General features: G+C 39.2%; 1 protein-coding gene across 2 annotated transcripts in view; it reads left to right on the top strand.

Moving 5' to 3' along the window:
- Positions 1-17,175, top strand: part of necab2 (N-terminal EF-hand calcium binding protein 2) — a 151,906-nt gene that overhangs the window by 95,848 nt on the left and 38,883 nt on the right. The window contains exons 8-9 of one of the 2 annotated variants that reach the window (XM_014410961.3): positions 1,304-1,383; positions 9,453-9,509. In XM_014410961.3, the coding sequence (XP_014266447.1) occupies positions 1,304-1,383; positions 9,453-9,509 (137 nt within the window). The remainder of the gene's footprint in view (positions 1-1,303; positions 1,384-9,452; positions 9,510-17,175) is intronic. The other variant, XM_076886816.1, reaches the window with a different exon arrangement.

The raw sequence follows: 17,175 nt of genomic DNA, 5'->3' as shown, positions 1-17,175 counted from the left end.
GGGAACTCGTGACGTACTACCCGGCTTTCTTTAGACCGCGAAGGCCGGGTCCTCAGGTGGAACCAGCCTCTGAATTTGGACACCCCTGCTGTTTCTGGGCCGGCCAATAATAACGGTGACATTTAACGTATTTTATCCAATAAAAAAACCCTGTAAAATGTATTCCCCCCCCCCAACAGCCCTAGTATGGCCACAACACCTCACTCTTGGAGCACTTTTTTGCCACACGTATCGCAAACCACGTCTCAGCTGTTTGTGTAGGTAAAATCAGACCGCACATGACTCCGATTACGCTCAGCCATTGTTGTGAGTGCGCACGCCAAGGGGCTACGAGACATTTATACAGCCGTATTTCGCACATGACTATGAAAGGCGGAAGAGGAAATAGTTCCTTTGAATGTAGACAATCCGAATGTTATAGTTTCTTTCCACTGTGTTCCTGTTAATAACAAACTACAAATTTACTCTAAATTACTAAAATATCGATATTTTTATGTGAGAATCGATTCTAGAACATCAATGATTGGTATCGGAGGAATCGATATTTCAGGATCGATCCGCACATCACTATCAAGCACACTTGAGTTATGCAGAAGGTCAGTGATGAGAAAGAAACAAGCAAGTCACGTCTGAACAGCTAAAAAATAATAATAATTTAAGATTTTGAAGTGGCCTAATCAACATCCAGACTCAGATCACATTAGGATGCTATGGCATGACCTTAAAAAGGGTTGTTCGTGCTCAGAAACCCTCAAATGTTGCTGAATTAAAACAATTACCCCAGAGCAATGTGAAAGATTCATTACCAGTTATCTTGATTGCAGTTCCTGTTGCCAATAGTTGCACAACCAGTTATTAGCTTAGGGGGCAATTGCTTTTTTCACACAGAGCCACATAGGTTTGGATAGCTGTTTTATGTCCAATATTAAAATTTCTTTAATGATCTGAAATAATTGTGAAAAATATCAGCAAAGGCCCCGAGACTTTTTCTGTACAAGAAGATCAGAAATCACAGTACGATATATCCCTGACACCTCCTCTGCTCTAAAAAACTATTACATTACTGAGCATACTGTAAATGAGTTCACACCATATGTAACTGATATGGTGTGATACTGTAGCTATAAAAGAAATAGGCCGACAGTGCACTGATTTCATTACGCATAAGATGCATTTGAATGAATGTTACTAGATGCACCATATCTGATCGCAAACCGCAAAGAAAATGATGCAAATATTTTTGATATATTATTACTTAATTCAGTGTCTTTAGATTCTGAATCTGTACGTCTGTGTGCTGCAGGTGCAGTGGAGGTGAGGAAAGAAGGTCTGGAGGCGCAGATCAACCGTCTAGCTGAACTCATCGGACGACTGGAGAATAAGGTGAGGAACACAGACACACCCACATTAATATGTTTTAATAACTAAGAAAGAAATCCCCAATGATGTGAGTGCAAGCAGCTGAAGTGACTTTTCTCTAATGGGTGGCTTGGCTCAGCCTCAGAGATAAGGTGAGGAGTTTGGACATTCAGAGGGAGCTCAGAGTAGAGCTACTGCTTTAATCGGATAGAGTAGGCATCTGATCAGGATTCCTCCTGGGAATCTCCCTTCTGAGGTTTTCTGGGCATGCCCAACTGGGGGGAGACCCTAGGGTAGACCCAGAATCCACTAGAGAAATAGTATATCTTATCTGGACAGGGAATGCCTCAGGTTACCCCCAGAGTAAGTGGAAAATGTTGCTGGGGAGAAGTATGTCAGGAATACCCTGTTTAGCCTGCTGCCAATCCAACCCAACTTCGGCTGAGATGAAGAAAATGGATGGATGGTTATTACATCTGGCATGTTAATTTCTGCATTTTATGGTATTTCATAGATCTGAAGCTATAAAATAAAAGCAGTGTGTGCAGTAATGTGAGCACATATCTGTGAACCTGGCACACTTCACACACATCCACTAAACCAGACCTCAGCTGCCTGCACTTCTCAGTAAAAAATGCATCGCTGTCTGCATCTTCCATTGGGATTCTCCTCCTCCCTTTGGTGCTCTATTGTTATTTCAATTCAGTTCTTTCAGTTTACAAAGTTTAAACTACATCACCTCCTTAAAAAGCACCCAACCTTTTGTTTTAGCTTCCAGTGGCTTATCTTGGATTTTTGAAGCTTTAATGTAAATTAGCCAATTGTTACATATTTCTGACATGAAACCTGTATGATTTAAATAATTGTAAACATTCTATAAGAGTTCAGTTTATCATCTCATAACCTCTCCTATGGGTTTAGAGCCACTTTAAGTCTATATACGGATCTTTATGGTCTTTCTTGGGGTTTTGCTGGCAATGCAAATCCAGCATCAGCTTCCCTAAAGCCTAATATTCAAAGCTTTACTTTAGGAAAGTAAGTTTTACCTCTTTCTCTCAGACTTTATCACTAACCCACAAAGTGATTAATACAGACATTCATCCTCAGCTTTATCGCATCAGTACCTCTGATTTTATTTATCTGATCTTTAAACAAGACCAGGTGGATTTTTTTTCATATGAATATTCATCAATATAGATTGAATTGTCAACCATATATATTTAATTTGTGTAATACACTGGGATATTTATAACTAGAGCTATTTGTTAGATTTTTGTTCGATTTTGTAACTCTGGGAGCAACTTTGGCCACATACTTTCCTCTGTGATTAGTACGGTTTTCTGATTGTGAATGTTTAGAAAGTTCTGATCTAATGTCAAATTTCAGTGAAATAAAGAATCAAACTGTACATACAGGAAATACTTTGTTTTAAGGCCTTCTTTACAGAGTGAATAACACAACCTCTGATAAGAACTGAGTTCAACCTTAAAACAGATGAACAGACTGTGAGAATTGAGCTGCACTGCTGTCAGTTCTTTTAAAGCACCAGTCATCCTTTCGACACTAGAGCTCTTCTATCAGACACAAACGACTGAAAGTCAGTGATCTCTGTCCTCATTATAACTTTTTCTCTGACCAAGCTTGTCAGCATATGGAGGATTTGTTAGTTTGATATGTTACATTGGCCAAATTGCGTACACCAGAGCAGCACGCTGAAGGTCGGCGGAGGACAAAAGAGAGGAAAGTGTTGCAGGAGGGGGGGGGAATGATAGTCAGTGGGGGCTAATAAGCAGGTGGGAGTGGGGAGTGAGTAGCTGATTTACATCAAGTGAAAGAAATTGAAGAAAGTAAGAAACTATCACAGTGCATATTTTTTCTTCACTTCTTCTAAAGTGTGGCAACTCTCTAGTCAAAGATGCCTCTTCATCATCTTCCTTCCTCCCTTCTGTCATTCTTGCATCTTTCATTTGCCTTCGCTCCCCCCCCCCCCCCCCTCGCTGTCTTTGTCCCTCCGTTCCTCTGCATTGCCTGCATCTTATTCAGTACTGAACATGTTGCAGCTAATGGAGCCCCAGCAGACTCAGCTGTCTTTAGGAGAGTGAGCGACTACAGCAGAAAGAGCTAAAGAATACCTAAAGACTATGCACCGCTGTGGGGGAGGAGGAGTAGCAAGATGAGGAAGGATAGAGGGGAATCACATTAGGAAAAAAGGATTGGAAGAAGGAAACAAAATGCTCGTGTGAGCAGAGTTACATCATCACTCATAATACCGCTTTAGAAACAACCTGAAGCCTTTAACCTCTTACTCTAATTTAATATACGTCCAACTATTTACTCAGTTTTGGCAGCAATGGCTGAAATGTTTCTTACCAAAGAACTGTTCAATAATCACCTGCAACCATAAATCCTCCAGAGACTCAATTAGTCTACTTTCCAGAAGTCTGTGGCACAAAGAAAATCTTTCCAATGTCGACTACTACAAACAGACAAGTTTCTTTTTTACCCCTTTAGATGGCGATAAAGTCAGGAATAATTCATGCATTTTACTTTTACTTGAGGGAACGTTGAATTGAAGCTTAAAATTTCTGAAAAGAGAGGTAGAAAGGAGAGTGACAGAGCATTCATTTATCAGCTCTTTCTCTATGAAAACAAGTTACCAGGGGGAACAAGGCATGTGTAAACTGAAAAGTAGGTTTAAATGTAAGTGCTTGTTGTCTTCATGTTATATAGGATTACATATTGTTGTCTTGTTGTGTGTGCAGCTATCAAAAATGGTGCTTCATGTGGCAGCACACCACCATTTCTACGTCACAGCAGATAAAGTGGATGGTTACAGAGTCACTGGCCAGGTCTTTAATGATATAGTCAACGTTTTTAAAAAGATAGACTAATTCACTTTCTTATTGAGAATTAAATCTAAAGATCATTCTACTCAGAAATGCACAGGAATTATAAAGCTGCAGTCTACTGACATGTAGCTCAGGCTCAAGAAGGGGTAAAAGCTTCTGCCTTGATCCTTCTCTGAGGCTCTCTGATAGGAAAACTGTCTGTGATAAGAAAACCTGAAGTGTTTTGCTTCAGGTCAAGAAATATAAACCTCTGTAAAGCCACACATCTGACTTTTATGTTTGTCTCTGCACAATCTGTACATGGTGTGCTGGACAGTATAACATGGAATTTTATAAGATTCAGGCGGTTTAATGGTATGTTGCATTATTTTTATGCATTATATTCATAGTGGTCAGTTTTACTATCAAATATAAAACACTTTAGTGTCACCATGCAAAAGAAATAAAACATAAATTAAATAAAACCACACACGAAAAATAATAAATAATCGACTGAAGGCTCTGTGAACAAAACTTAAACACTGGGACAAGGCCTCAGAGTCTCTACTTAACAGGTGGACATAATGCCACATTAATGCTAGAAGATAACAGCCAAAGACTTCCAGACAGCAGATGTGGCACCGCTGTCTTTGTTCAGTGTTTTTGGTACATCTTTGCTCTTCTCTCTCTTTTCTTTATCCTTTCTTCACTGGTGTTGGATGTCGCATGATTAGGATGACAAATGAGATCTGAAATGATCACAAATTGGGGTAACTAGAAGTAACTAGAAGTTTCCAAGCAATACTAGTACTGCGTAAATTTCATTTACTTAGAAATCTAAAATAATTTGCGTATCTGTTTTCAATTCAGTGTGATGCCTTTTATTTTGGAGGTTTTGCTGAAATCAATTTTCCACCTTGATAAAATTTTGATTTCAGAATAGAAAAGAAGACAAATTACTCGTATAATTACACTTGGACCAACAACAGGGAACAGCAGAAATCCGCTGCACGTGAAAAAGAAAATAGGTCACCAAACTTTTCTGTTGGAAAATGAGCTTTCAGAATAATGAGAGCTATAGAAAAGCACATGAATAGGCATTTTCTGCTGGATTAAATTTACAGAGGGCTGTACAGAATACTGCAGAAATCATACTGGATCAAAACAAAAGCTTTGTGGAGGTGTCTTATATGTGTCTTTGCCTCTCTGTTTTGTTGAGTATTACCTGCACAAGTTTTAGTATTAAGACTGTGCAGGTGTCTGGAAGGAGAAGATATTATCACACTGCGTCGGAGTGAATCATGAATTGTTTACTCAATGAATAATAAGCCAGCTACACACTGAGTGATGCTGTACATGGTGAGATGAAAATAGTGTCTTACTTTGGCCCCTTTGCCTGGATATCACAGGAAATCCTGTTACCTACAAACCCTCCTTAAAGTGGCAAAATCATGGAGCCTCTGTTGCTCAGTCTTAGTTTCACATTCTCCTACTGTCATCCTTTTTCCTTACTTACAAAATATCATCATTTATTAGTCTCCGTGCACCACAGACCAGGAAATTTTGCTTCCCTTGAAAACATCCCTCTTAGGATAATGAGCTTTCATTGTAGAGGCTCATATGCAATCTCTCCTTTTATCAGCAAAAGTATGTGATGTTGTGTTTGATAACTTGATTATAGCCACATAAATGGCAATGCTTATGCTCACTTTTTAACTATTTTTTAAAATTACTGTCAAGTTGAATGTGAAAAAATAGTAAACTATTACAGTTCTGTCTTATAATCTGCAACATCTTCAAAATTTTTAACATCTTCAAAATTTTCCACATTTGGGACACATCGCATTCAGTTTGCATGTTGAGATGCAGACATATACACTATGTGGATAAAAGTACTGGACCAATTACGGCTTACACCTGCAGGAGCTGCACAGACAAGGACACCAATGCCATGAAGCTCCTATGCACTCTGGAATTTTACTTGAGTTGTTGGCATTCCGAAATGCATTAGTACAACTTGCAGTTGACCGTGGAATATATGGGAAGGATGAAATTTCTTCATCCTAATACAATACCACACTCAAATTCAGCGACCTTTTTACGACAACTCAATTTTTCATAAATGTTTGTAAAGTCAAACTGCATAGCTAGGTGCTTGATTTATTTACACCTGTAACAACAGGACTGAAATCACCTGAATTGAAAGACTAAAAGGTGTGGTTGTCCACATATATACCATATATATGTGAACATATATATACCACAGATAACCAAATTTTCTTTGACTGTGTGCAATATGGGCAAAGAAAAGAATGGAAATCATACCCTGACTTAACACAAACGTGACTCTAGATGTCAGTTGACATTGCTCATTAACTGCAAGACATGTAAAAGGTAACCAGTGCTGCAAACATTTTGCTAATTAAGACAGTGAATCTGTTTACAATATTTCCACTAAAACAACTTTGTTTCAATTACAATCAAATATATACTCTGAATCTTGATTTCCCCTGCGTACTAAAACATAAAGGTAATTATATCTTATCTTAAGTATATTTTGGGGAAATGCATTTAGCTTAAAATTTGTACTTTTGTGTTTTTCCTATCCAACTTGAAGATCAGTAGTTTTGTAGCAACAAAGGATCACATGCATGAGTGAAGGCTTATCGGTGTTCATCTGGGACAAGATTTAGAATAGAATAGAATGGAATTTAACTTTATTATCATTGCACATGTCACAAGTACAAGGCAACAAAATGCATTTTGCATCCATCCAGAAAGTGCTTTAGCAAAAATATAGATATATTACAAAATATGAATCTATTATTGAACTATCTCAGATGCATTACTGCAAGACTTCGCCAATAAGAAAGTATGTCAGAATTTACCCTCTCCTGTTTCCCTGATAGAAGCAACGGCATGCAAATGACCAATAGAAGCCCAAGCAGACAACTGAGCTGATGGAATCAGTTGGAGAAACTTTTCTTCACTCCTCAAAGATGACTTCTTCAGTCTCAGCTAACTGCAGGTTTCATATCTTTCGCCATCTTACAATGCTGTGGTTGCTGCCATTCCCCAACTCTCTATGAATGATTCTCATGGCCACTGATCAATGGTCATAACAGTTTGCATACTAATGATCACGAAACAGAGCTGGTCAGTTGGTCAGTGGTGCTAATTTTGCTCTCTATGCAAATTTTAAGGAAACCTCCAGTCACCTAAACCTGATGGATGAGTGACGAAACTTCCTGGGATTTCCCTACCTGGCTGATTGAGCATCTTTCCTATCTTTCTTAAGAACATAAAAAAGTTAATATTATTTAAACCTTTTTTAGATCATGTTTTGGCAGTTTTTTACTGGAAACATCTTCCAAGTGATGCAGGGTGTAAAAGAAAGCAGCTGATTTGATTTGTAAATGCCTAAACTAATCTTATCTGACAAAATGTAGTGCAGTTCAAACAGAACATTAGTGAGGATAAACAGAGGGCTGAATATTCGACCTTAATTTGCTAAGCAGGCAGACTCACAACTCAAGTGAATGCTAACATGTTAGCTATATCGTTTTTGTGAGGCAGTAACACATTAGCATTGTGAGAAGAGCTTGTTAGTGAGCTTGCATTGCTGAAAACAAATGTTAATGCAGGTTTAATGGAATGCATGCCATTAGTACTGCTGCTTTGTAAAGCACTTTTAAGAAAACAGCAATGGGTAAACAAAGCTGTTTCACAAAAATGTCTTTCAGTGTAGCATGTGCAGTAAGGAAAATAGCAGGCAGTGAGTCTTTTATGTACTGAACAGCCAACAACGCACGGCACCTTTCATTTCAGTCCAGCTGTGACCATACTGTGTCACATTAGGTTTAAATCATTCATCCTAGGATTTGGTATGTGTGAGTGTCTGCGTGTCACCTGCCCACTGTGCCGGACGCCGTGATCCTGCTGAGTTTGGTAAAAGTCTCAGTTGCCCTCGGAGCTCCACAGACACTATTCAAACAGTGCTAGTCATCAGTCACCTTGGTGACAGACACCTGCAGCGCTTACTGTGATTTATTAGAGCGGGTTTATATAACGCTTGCTCACAGGCAGTGAAAGTGGAGGGGAAAACTGAAAATCAATGTTGTGCCATCGTTGTACACAGTCACTATACTATTGTGCCACCTGGCTTTGCTCCTGTCTTGCCTGAAGGATATATTTGAACTTAATTTAATCGTGCCTTTCACTTAATTGACCTTTTGCTAAACCCGTCCCCTGAAGCATGGCTGTCTCGTAAGAGCAATGCCCATTATCTAAAGTATGGTCTGATTGTTTTTTGGCCTTTGTAAAATGCACAGGATGAGAAAAAGTTTACTGGCTCATTGCTACGAGGTTATGTATTTTCTGATTCACAGTCGTGATTGGGTAGAAATTTAAACGAAAAACTATTTTTTGCCCGAGTTGTACAGATATTTTGGCTTGCTGGTGTGAACTGAGGCTCTCCCAAGTATCTCTCATCCATAGAGCTCAAGGATGTTCATTTTGGCTTTATAGTCGCTCCAGTTGGGGATGTCGTTCAGGTGGAAATTTTAAAAGATAGCTGAGGGCCTAGGGGATTATTACCAGTTCTTGCTAGCGCTACACTGTAAAACACATTCTGCTCTTTGTTTGCATTTCTTCTTCTTGAATATTCAACTGCTCAGGGGGTGTTGACTTTTTGACTGGTAACCCTTTTTTGTCCTATTTCAGGCTCAGTAGTCTCTGGCACAGGAAGCCACAGGACGTCCCTAAAAGTGTTTGGTCAGAAACTAAACTCTGCTTTCAGGCTTTTTTTTAGAGACTGTCTAGTGTCAGAGAGCTAGAAGTGAGAGATCGTCTTTTGTTTCCTTATGTGTAAAATGTAAAAAAAAGAAAAAGAACCGTGCAAGACTTTGTAACTAAGGAACTAGAAGGTTAGTAACTTTTTAAAAGAAGAAACAACAACTCCCCTAAATGCTTTCACGTCTATCTTCTTCCCCGTGATGTTCAACAGGATTGGGGATTTCTGTCTTCCATGTTTACATCTTTCATGTCTGCTTCTCTCAGTGATTCTCTCCAATTCCTCCTCGTTCCCTATCTTAATCTGTAAAATACATGTCCTCCTTCTGTGCCTGTCTCTGCAGCATGTCCAGAAAATCCTCATTGTGAGCTGCTAATGTGTGCTTCAAGTTGTAGTAGTAGTAGTAGTAGTTGCTGTCGTTGGTCTTGTAGATTGACATGTTGCTGCTGCTGTTGTTGTGCTTCTCCTTGCAGACGGTCTGGTTTGACCTGCACCAGAGGCTAACAGACACAGATGGCACCACCAGTGCAGTGAGTAGACTAAACACTTTAACGTTGTCCTCTACACTGCAGCACACAGCCTTGGGCCGAGCATCGCTTTCTGCTGCAATACCGTCCTTACACCGCACTACTCTGTTCCTGATGACATACCTATATGATGCAATTACTAGTGGACAGCGCTTATGCATGGCCAGAGCTCTCTAAAAATAGCCCTGCTCTGTATGTCTCTCTCATGGGTGTGAACTTGTGAATTATTTCCCAGAAAATGTGTGTGTTTTGTTGTCTGGAACCGAATAATTTATGGGCACCGAGTATTCTCCAGAAGAACAAATAGAGTCATACATTATCTTATAACATCTAACACCCACAGAGACAATAGCAGGCATATCAGGAGTGCAAGACACATGCAGCATATTCAGTAGGATTTTGTTTGTGATAACAATCAGTGACTCATAGAAAAAACGATCTTCTTTACAAGCCGTATTCGGATTCAGTCATAAATCACAACATCTTCCGTTACAGAAACCCAAATATTTGACACCATTGTCACACACTACTCCAGCTAAGATAGCATATCGCAAACAACACATGTATGCCTGCAGTGAAGTAGAGATAACAGGGTGAGAAATATGAATGCCTGAAAAGCCAAAAACAATCTTTCTTATAGCAATGTGGATTTATTGTAGTCACAGTTACTTTTCCCTTTCCTATTTTCCCTCATATAAACCAAAGACATAAGAACGTCCTTCACTAAGGTGTGCTCGTATATGTCTGTTGTTTAGATGGTGTCGTTTGCTACATTGATTCTTGCTTATAAAACAGGCTGAGGGGTTTAACTGGCTTTGGTATAAAGTTACAGTACATTTACACTAGAACAAGCAGCAAATGACCCCTGGAAAAATCTATTCCATGTGGTGTATTTATATATCAAAAATCAATTTATGCCAGTTAGAGCCATTAAGTTCTGTACAGATGCACCACTAAAAGCATGAACAGAGACATGAATATGTATACTTATTTGTGTCATTGTGTAAAGCTGTAAATATGCAGTTTAAAAGTATAAATTACAATCACCGGGCATGTGTCGACAACGCTTCAGTCCCTGGGTTGACCTTAGATTTAAAGAGTAAACAGTAAAAATGACTGCTGAGCATGTCTCTGAAATTCTTATACATTAATACTTAATATGTAAATGGTAAATGGCCTGTATTTGTATAGCGCTTTACTAGTCCCTAAGGACCCCAAAGCGCTTTACACATCCAGTCATCCACCCATTCACACACACATTCATACACTGGTGATGGCAAGCTACCTTGTAGCCACAGCCACGCTGGGGCGCACTGACAGAGGCGCCCCATGTAATGTATGCATTAATTTATTGCATGTACCTGTGAGCTGTAAAAATTTTGACAAAATTGATCAACAGTTCAGAGTGTTATACAGTTGATGATGCAATGGAAAGGCCCTTTGATGTAAAAGTTGAACTCAATAAAAACAAATATCAAAAGTATGACTTACCTTAAAAACCTGCACTCAACCATCCAAAGCAATGGGCAGTACACTAGAGAGGTGAAGAAGAGAATGCAGGCAGGACAGTTTGTGACAGAAGGAAAGCAGCAAGAGCGAAAGGGAAGATTTACAAGATGGTAGTGAGACCTGGAGGTGACAGAGCTGAAGAGCTTTGTAGACAGTGATCCAGGGTGGACAGTTTTAGAAATGAGGTATAGCAGCAGGACAGGTCAGGGTAAGTTGCTTGAGATAAAGAAGAAAGGCTGAGATGGTTTGGAGATATCAAGATAAGGTATAGAAAAATATAAAATGGATGGTGAAGTTGAATCTGTCAGGAGAAAAGAGGAAGACAACAGATTTGATTCATAGATGTCATTAAGGAGGACATACAGAAGAGGTAGATAATTCAGGAAGCAGCTGAAAGAAGATGGTGAAAATATGAATTAATAAAACAAGGCTGTGACCTGTGCTTAGGGGGCAAAAATATATGAGCGTGCCAACATGTTGACAGGAATTTCGCAGGTACAAGATTTACTATGTTATCAGTCCCGGTTTAGCATGGCATCGTGGCCTTTATGACTTTGTTACAAGGTGCGGACAATTAAAAGACCGAAACAAAGACTCTTGTGCTGCCACTTTTATGTTGTCGAGAGACAACTGGGATTTAGTTGAGTTGTCTTAATCAAGGTAGTGACTCAACTAACCAGCACCACCTACCTTTTGCATCTTTCTATATTTGTCTGCCTCTTCCTTTAGTCCTTTATTCCATTTTTCATTTTAGCATCATGTTGGGGTTGAAGATGGTTTGGTGAACCGTCACTATCTGGGCCCTTTTACCTGCATTTAGTAGTCTGCTTCATCTGTGATTAAAGCCACACAACCTGAATTGGTTACATATCTGTGTAGGTTCTCAGGACATTCAAAGAAGTCCAGTTGCTTTCCTTTCCAGGTTTTAGGAGCCTGGAAAAGAAAGCAACTGGACTTCTTTGAATGTCTTGAAGAGGCACCTCTAGGATCCAGGGCAGTCCAGTAAATCTTATCTTTTTCCACCTATTCTTTAATAAATACATCTGTATGTAAGTAAAGTAAGTGTGTCAGTGCATATGTTTCGTGCATTTGTGTTTACATATACCCCAAGTTCAGGAAGTTTAACACAGGGCCTTCCTGTGTTTAAGGGTGACCTTTGTAATAATCACAAATGCGCTCTTGCCCTCAGCAGTCGAGCCACTTATGGCTCTCAATTTGCTGCTAGGTAGCCACGAGGGCCCTGACTAACTTGTCCCGTTGTCATGGCCACTGACACAAAAAAAGGTTATTATATAAGAGACTATCCACATGCGAGGGAGAAGTTTTAGAGCCCTGATTTGAAATTTAAATGCAGCTCCAGGAAACACTTTTAAAACGCTTAACAATGTGCAATTATAAAGAGAAGTAACAGGCAAAGGTAAGAAACAGGAAAATTAAACTTGAAAAATAATAGAAACATTTTATGAAGGCATACTTACTTTGCAGTCTTTTAAAAATAGATTCCAGTATAACATTGCGAGGCAATTAAACATAAAAATAGCTACTGGTAATCACCTTGTATAACAGGATCCATTTGGCTGTTTGGTGGCCTGCTTTACAAAGCAAAGTAAACAGTGTCCAGCTGGGACATTTTTTCCTATGAGATAATGGTGTTTGTGCTAACACACAGGCTAGGAAACCACTCTAGTGCAGTCCTCATGGTAATGCAGCGCATGCTTCATCTCACCATGTCAGAGCTTCCAAACATGTGCGAGTATTTGTGTGGAGTTTGTGTACACCCACAGTCAGTTCTTTTAAATGTGAAAACTCACATTCAGTTCACAAACATTTAGACACATTAAACCATTTTTTGAAAATGAAATGAAACAGTTCTTCAGTTCAAAGTGTGCATAGTTTAACTGACGGTTAAACATCATCATGGCCAAATGAGGACGCTGCATTTACATCAACCTACAAAAACATACATGCTTTAACGAAACCTGGAGTTTGTTTACTAAAGAAGATATCCTGAGTTTCATTTTTAACTTGTGACCTTGTGGCGTGTACTGTGCTTTATTGAAACTTTCATCCACAACTACTTTTCTCTTGCACTTCACAAAAGCACTGACCTCATTACAAAACACAGTAACAGTGATGCCTTCTTCTCAGCTATCAGGATGAACTCTCTGACATAGATATAAATGACCTAATTTCCTCCGAGTGATAATTTAGAATGTAAATTTAAAATCACAGCACTGCCACTGTTTTTTTTACTTATTTGTTAAGTCATGGTAAATTTGTCACATGCTATTGTGGTTGTGCAGTCAACTTTGATGCAGTGTAGAGCAGCAGCTTGGAAATAGTTTGAATGCTACTATCAGGATAACAATAGTGTTGTGTTGGGCTGTCTGACTGCATTGAAAGATGGAGTTGAGCCCAAAGAACGGTAAAGATTAATGCACAGCATACAATCCAAGTACGACGCAATTACTTCTTAGATGTGCTGATTAAAATGACAGTAATGATGCTGACTTTAGCTACACGTTTAGCCTATTACAAAATGCAATGGCAATTTTATTTTAATAGTGCATTTGAACTGCAAAGTCAATGTGCTTAACACAGAAGATAAAAACATAAAAACCTGTGTAGGTTTATGATGTATTAAGACAGTAAAAACAGCAAAAATATAATAAAGCAAAATAAAACAAAACAAAAGCAAACACAAATGCACATTTTGACTGTAGGCCTGAGTAGGGATGGGTATTGATAAGATTTTCACGATTCCGATTCCATTTTTGATTCTGTTTAACGATTCGATTCTTTATCGATTCTCTTATCAATTCTTTTTAAAAAAGGAGAACACTAAGGTTGAATAGCTTAGAACTTTCTTTTATATCTTCTCTTTGAACAAGGTAGAAATTTAGGAGTAACATGGCCTTACAAACCCAACAGTGAGATCTTAAGAGATCCAGCCTACGGCTCTTCAATGGGTGTCACAGGGTCCCCAGGAAAAAAAATTGTAAATGTAAAATAATAAAATAAATATTCTTCTGTAGCAATAACAAAGTATAACATAAATTATTCAGTAGCAATTACACAAGAATATCCAGTAATGTCCCTGCCTACAATTAAACACATTCACTTACCGAAAATCGGGGGCATCTGCTGCGGCAGCCTTTTACCACAAACTTAAGTCACTGCTCGGTGACATTCGTCTATCCTGGCCTGAAAGGAGACGCTACCGGTAGACTGCAGCGAGAACTGCCAGCATCTGAGCCAGCCAGACTCTGTCTGTCTCTCTCATCATGGTCACCTAAATGCACAGTAATGGCAGGTTTTGTAATAAGGCAGAACACGCTAACACAATATGCACTGTTAGTTGATTATTTACCTGCCGCATTAACGGGAGAGGACGTGCAAACGTTACCGCTGCTGCTGGGTTGAGATTCACGAGTCCGGAGCGGAATTAAAAACATGACATTCATTTAAGGTCATCGCGTGTTTTGTGAGCAAATGCTTTTGCATATTCGTAGTGTTTCCTCTCTTAAATGAAATATCTACTTTGCAAGTATTGCAAGTTGCCCTGTTGTCATCCGTTCTCGTAAAGTATAACCAAACTTTTGAGCGTTTGAGCCACTTACGCGCCGTGTTTCCTGCCAGGTAAATGACGCTCCGCAACGCGGTGACGTCATTCGGGGCGAATGGAATCGATAAGGGAATCGTTTGCAAAAATGGGAAACAATTCCAAGGAATTGAAACAGTGGGAACCGGTTCTCAACAAGAACCGGTTTTCGATACCCATCCCTAGGCCTGAGTAAATTAAAAAGGTTTTGAGTGACCACAATAGCTGAAAGCACCCTGAGCATACTTAGATCTCATTTCAGGAACAGTTAAAACATGCGCACTTGATTAAGTGAAAAACCTGACTGAGCATTTTTCATTCATTTCAGCACATTTTTTTTAATTCTTTTTCCCCTGCTGCAGTCATGGTGCTCACAGGTGAAAATATTATGGATGGATGGAAGGATGGAGACTTATCAACACTTTGTGTAAAAGCAGAGGGCCTACTGTTGTGATTATCAGTGATAAGCCTGTTATTTACGATCTAATACTGAAGAAGAGGGTCTTTGTAACATAATAACAAAAAGCTCCTGAGGAAACTAATCTGAAAATGAAGTCGTAAAAACTGCTGTGGAGTCAGACCATTGTAGATTCACAACTAGATTTACAGGATTGCTTCTAACTGTATACGGTATATAGATGAGACAGCACACTGTGCTGAACAAGAGACCTTCTTTCTTTCATTCGTGCAAAATACAAAGTGCAAAACCGACATGCAAAGAGTCTGTAGAATAGAGGCCTTATAAAGAGGTGGGATCCCACTGAATGCATGGACCTTGCATGGACCTTTGCACACACGTTTAGTCTAATATGGAAATGTAACAAATGTGTAATCCAAGAGGAAAGAAGTGTTTGAGTTTTGAAGGTTCCCTACCTGCAGTCCTGCGTAACAGAATGCCTGTCTTCACCCTTGCTTTTTATTACCTTGGAGAACAAATTTCTTTGCTCAGGGTTTGAAGAATCTGCTGGTCAAATGACGAGCCTCTCTATCAGTATGTGTGCAGTATGACTTCATGAATAATGATAAGTACTGATTACATATGCACGGTTTTCTTCAATACAGGATCTGCTCAGAAAGTAAAGAACAGACATTTTGTATGTGATGTTGATGGAAATGTTGGAAAAGTATTCCCTTTTAAAGTACTATTATTATAAATAATCTCCACCTGAGAACAGCTGTCCGTTACATAAGCTGTGGCTGAAATCGTTCCCAGAAAATCAGACCCTCACAGATTGCCTCCCTCTTAGTAAATGCTGCAAAATGTTCCACCAACCAAACGCATTAAAATTCCTCCTGTTGTTTGTATCCAATCTTAGACACACTTAACTGATTACATGTAAACTGGGCATTACAGTCTATTGGATCTGTTTGATAAATACGTCTCTAGACACAGAAAGCTTCTGAAATGAGGTTCTAATAAACCTGGCCTTTTGTTCCGAGACTCGAATAAAGACATGGCAAGTGTAATGAAAATGAAATGGAATGCGAATTTCCCTTAATTTTTCTACCACCACCATTCGCTGCCTCTCCTCAACTGTTTCTTCTTGCTTTACAGCTGAGTATACCATCACCTTGTGAACACTCAGACTCTCTGTGGTACACCTCTCTTGCATCTTAACAGCAGTTTTTCATAACAAGGTCATGCTCCACTTCACCTTTACATAATTTCACCCCTCCACCTATAACTTCTATTTTCCTCCTGGAGAAAGATTTTATTACCCATCATCTCCCCTGCCCATTCACTGTTCTATCAAAGCAATCACGCCTCCTCTCAGCACAAAGACACCTCCGTGAGTTGTATCGGCACAAAGGGGATCATAATAGGATCACGTACTACATGAGAGATGTAAAGATAATTTGACATTGCAGTTGGGGAGCTGAATTAGCATGTGCATTTTATTTGTAGTGGATACTTGTCAGCAGTGAGTGGCTGGCTGACAATGAGCTGTTATGAGAAGTAGGTAACTCAATCACATACACTGTCTTTTGATCCCCAAGTGGCATGTGAAAAAAGACAAGAGATGCAATAAAAACAGAAGAAGCCAGAGCCAATGAAATCTAAAAATGGAAGTGTAAAGGAGTGGGATAGAGACGCAGCTTAAAGGTGTTAAAAAAAGGGAATAAGAAAGTAGATAGGCTGGATCAGAGAACACAGGTGCAGGTTTATGAGGTCTTTCTAGCACAAATAGCATGAATGTGTTGTGTTTTTTACCCGAGATTTATTGACTGCGCAGAATATCTTTGCACAGGTTATTCAACTAAATAAAATAATAAATTAACCACATGCACTCAGGAAAGAGCAAAAACCCACTCTTATAGGTTTCATTTTCTAATAAAATATCACATGAATGCAGTCATGCTGGGCAGCTAACACGCACAATACTGACCTCCCACCAACATTAAACCAAGAGTCATTTTAACAGTATTATTGTTATTGTCATCTTGACCCAACTGAGAGAATCACAGAAGTGTTTCACCAGAGGAGACTCTCAAAACCATAAAGGTTAGCCTCCTGGTGGGAAAAAGTCGGGGACCAAGAACTGTGATCAGAGTTCCAGC

The sequence above is a fragment of the Maylandia zebra genome, linkage group LG7 (genome assembly GCF_041146795.1).
Source record: "Maylandia zebra isolate NMK-2024a linkage group LG7, Mzebra_GT3a, whole genome shotgun sequence".
Lineage (NCBI taxonomy): Eukaryota > Metazoa > Chordata > Actinopteri > Cichliformes > Cichlidae > Maylandia > Maylandia zebra.
This window is presented reverse-complemented; position numbering and strand designations above follow the sequence as displayed.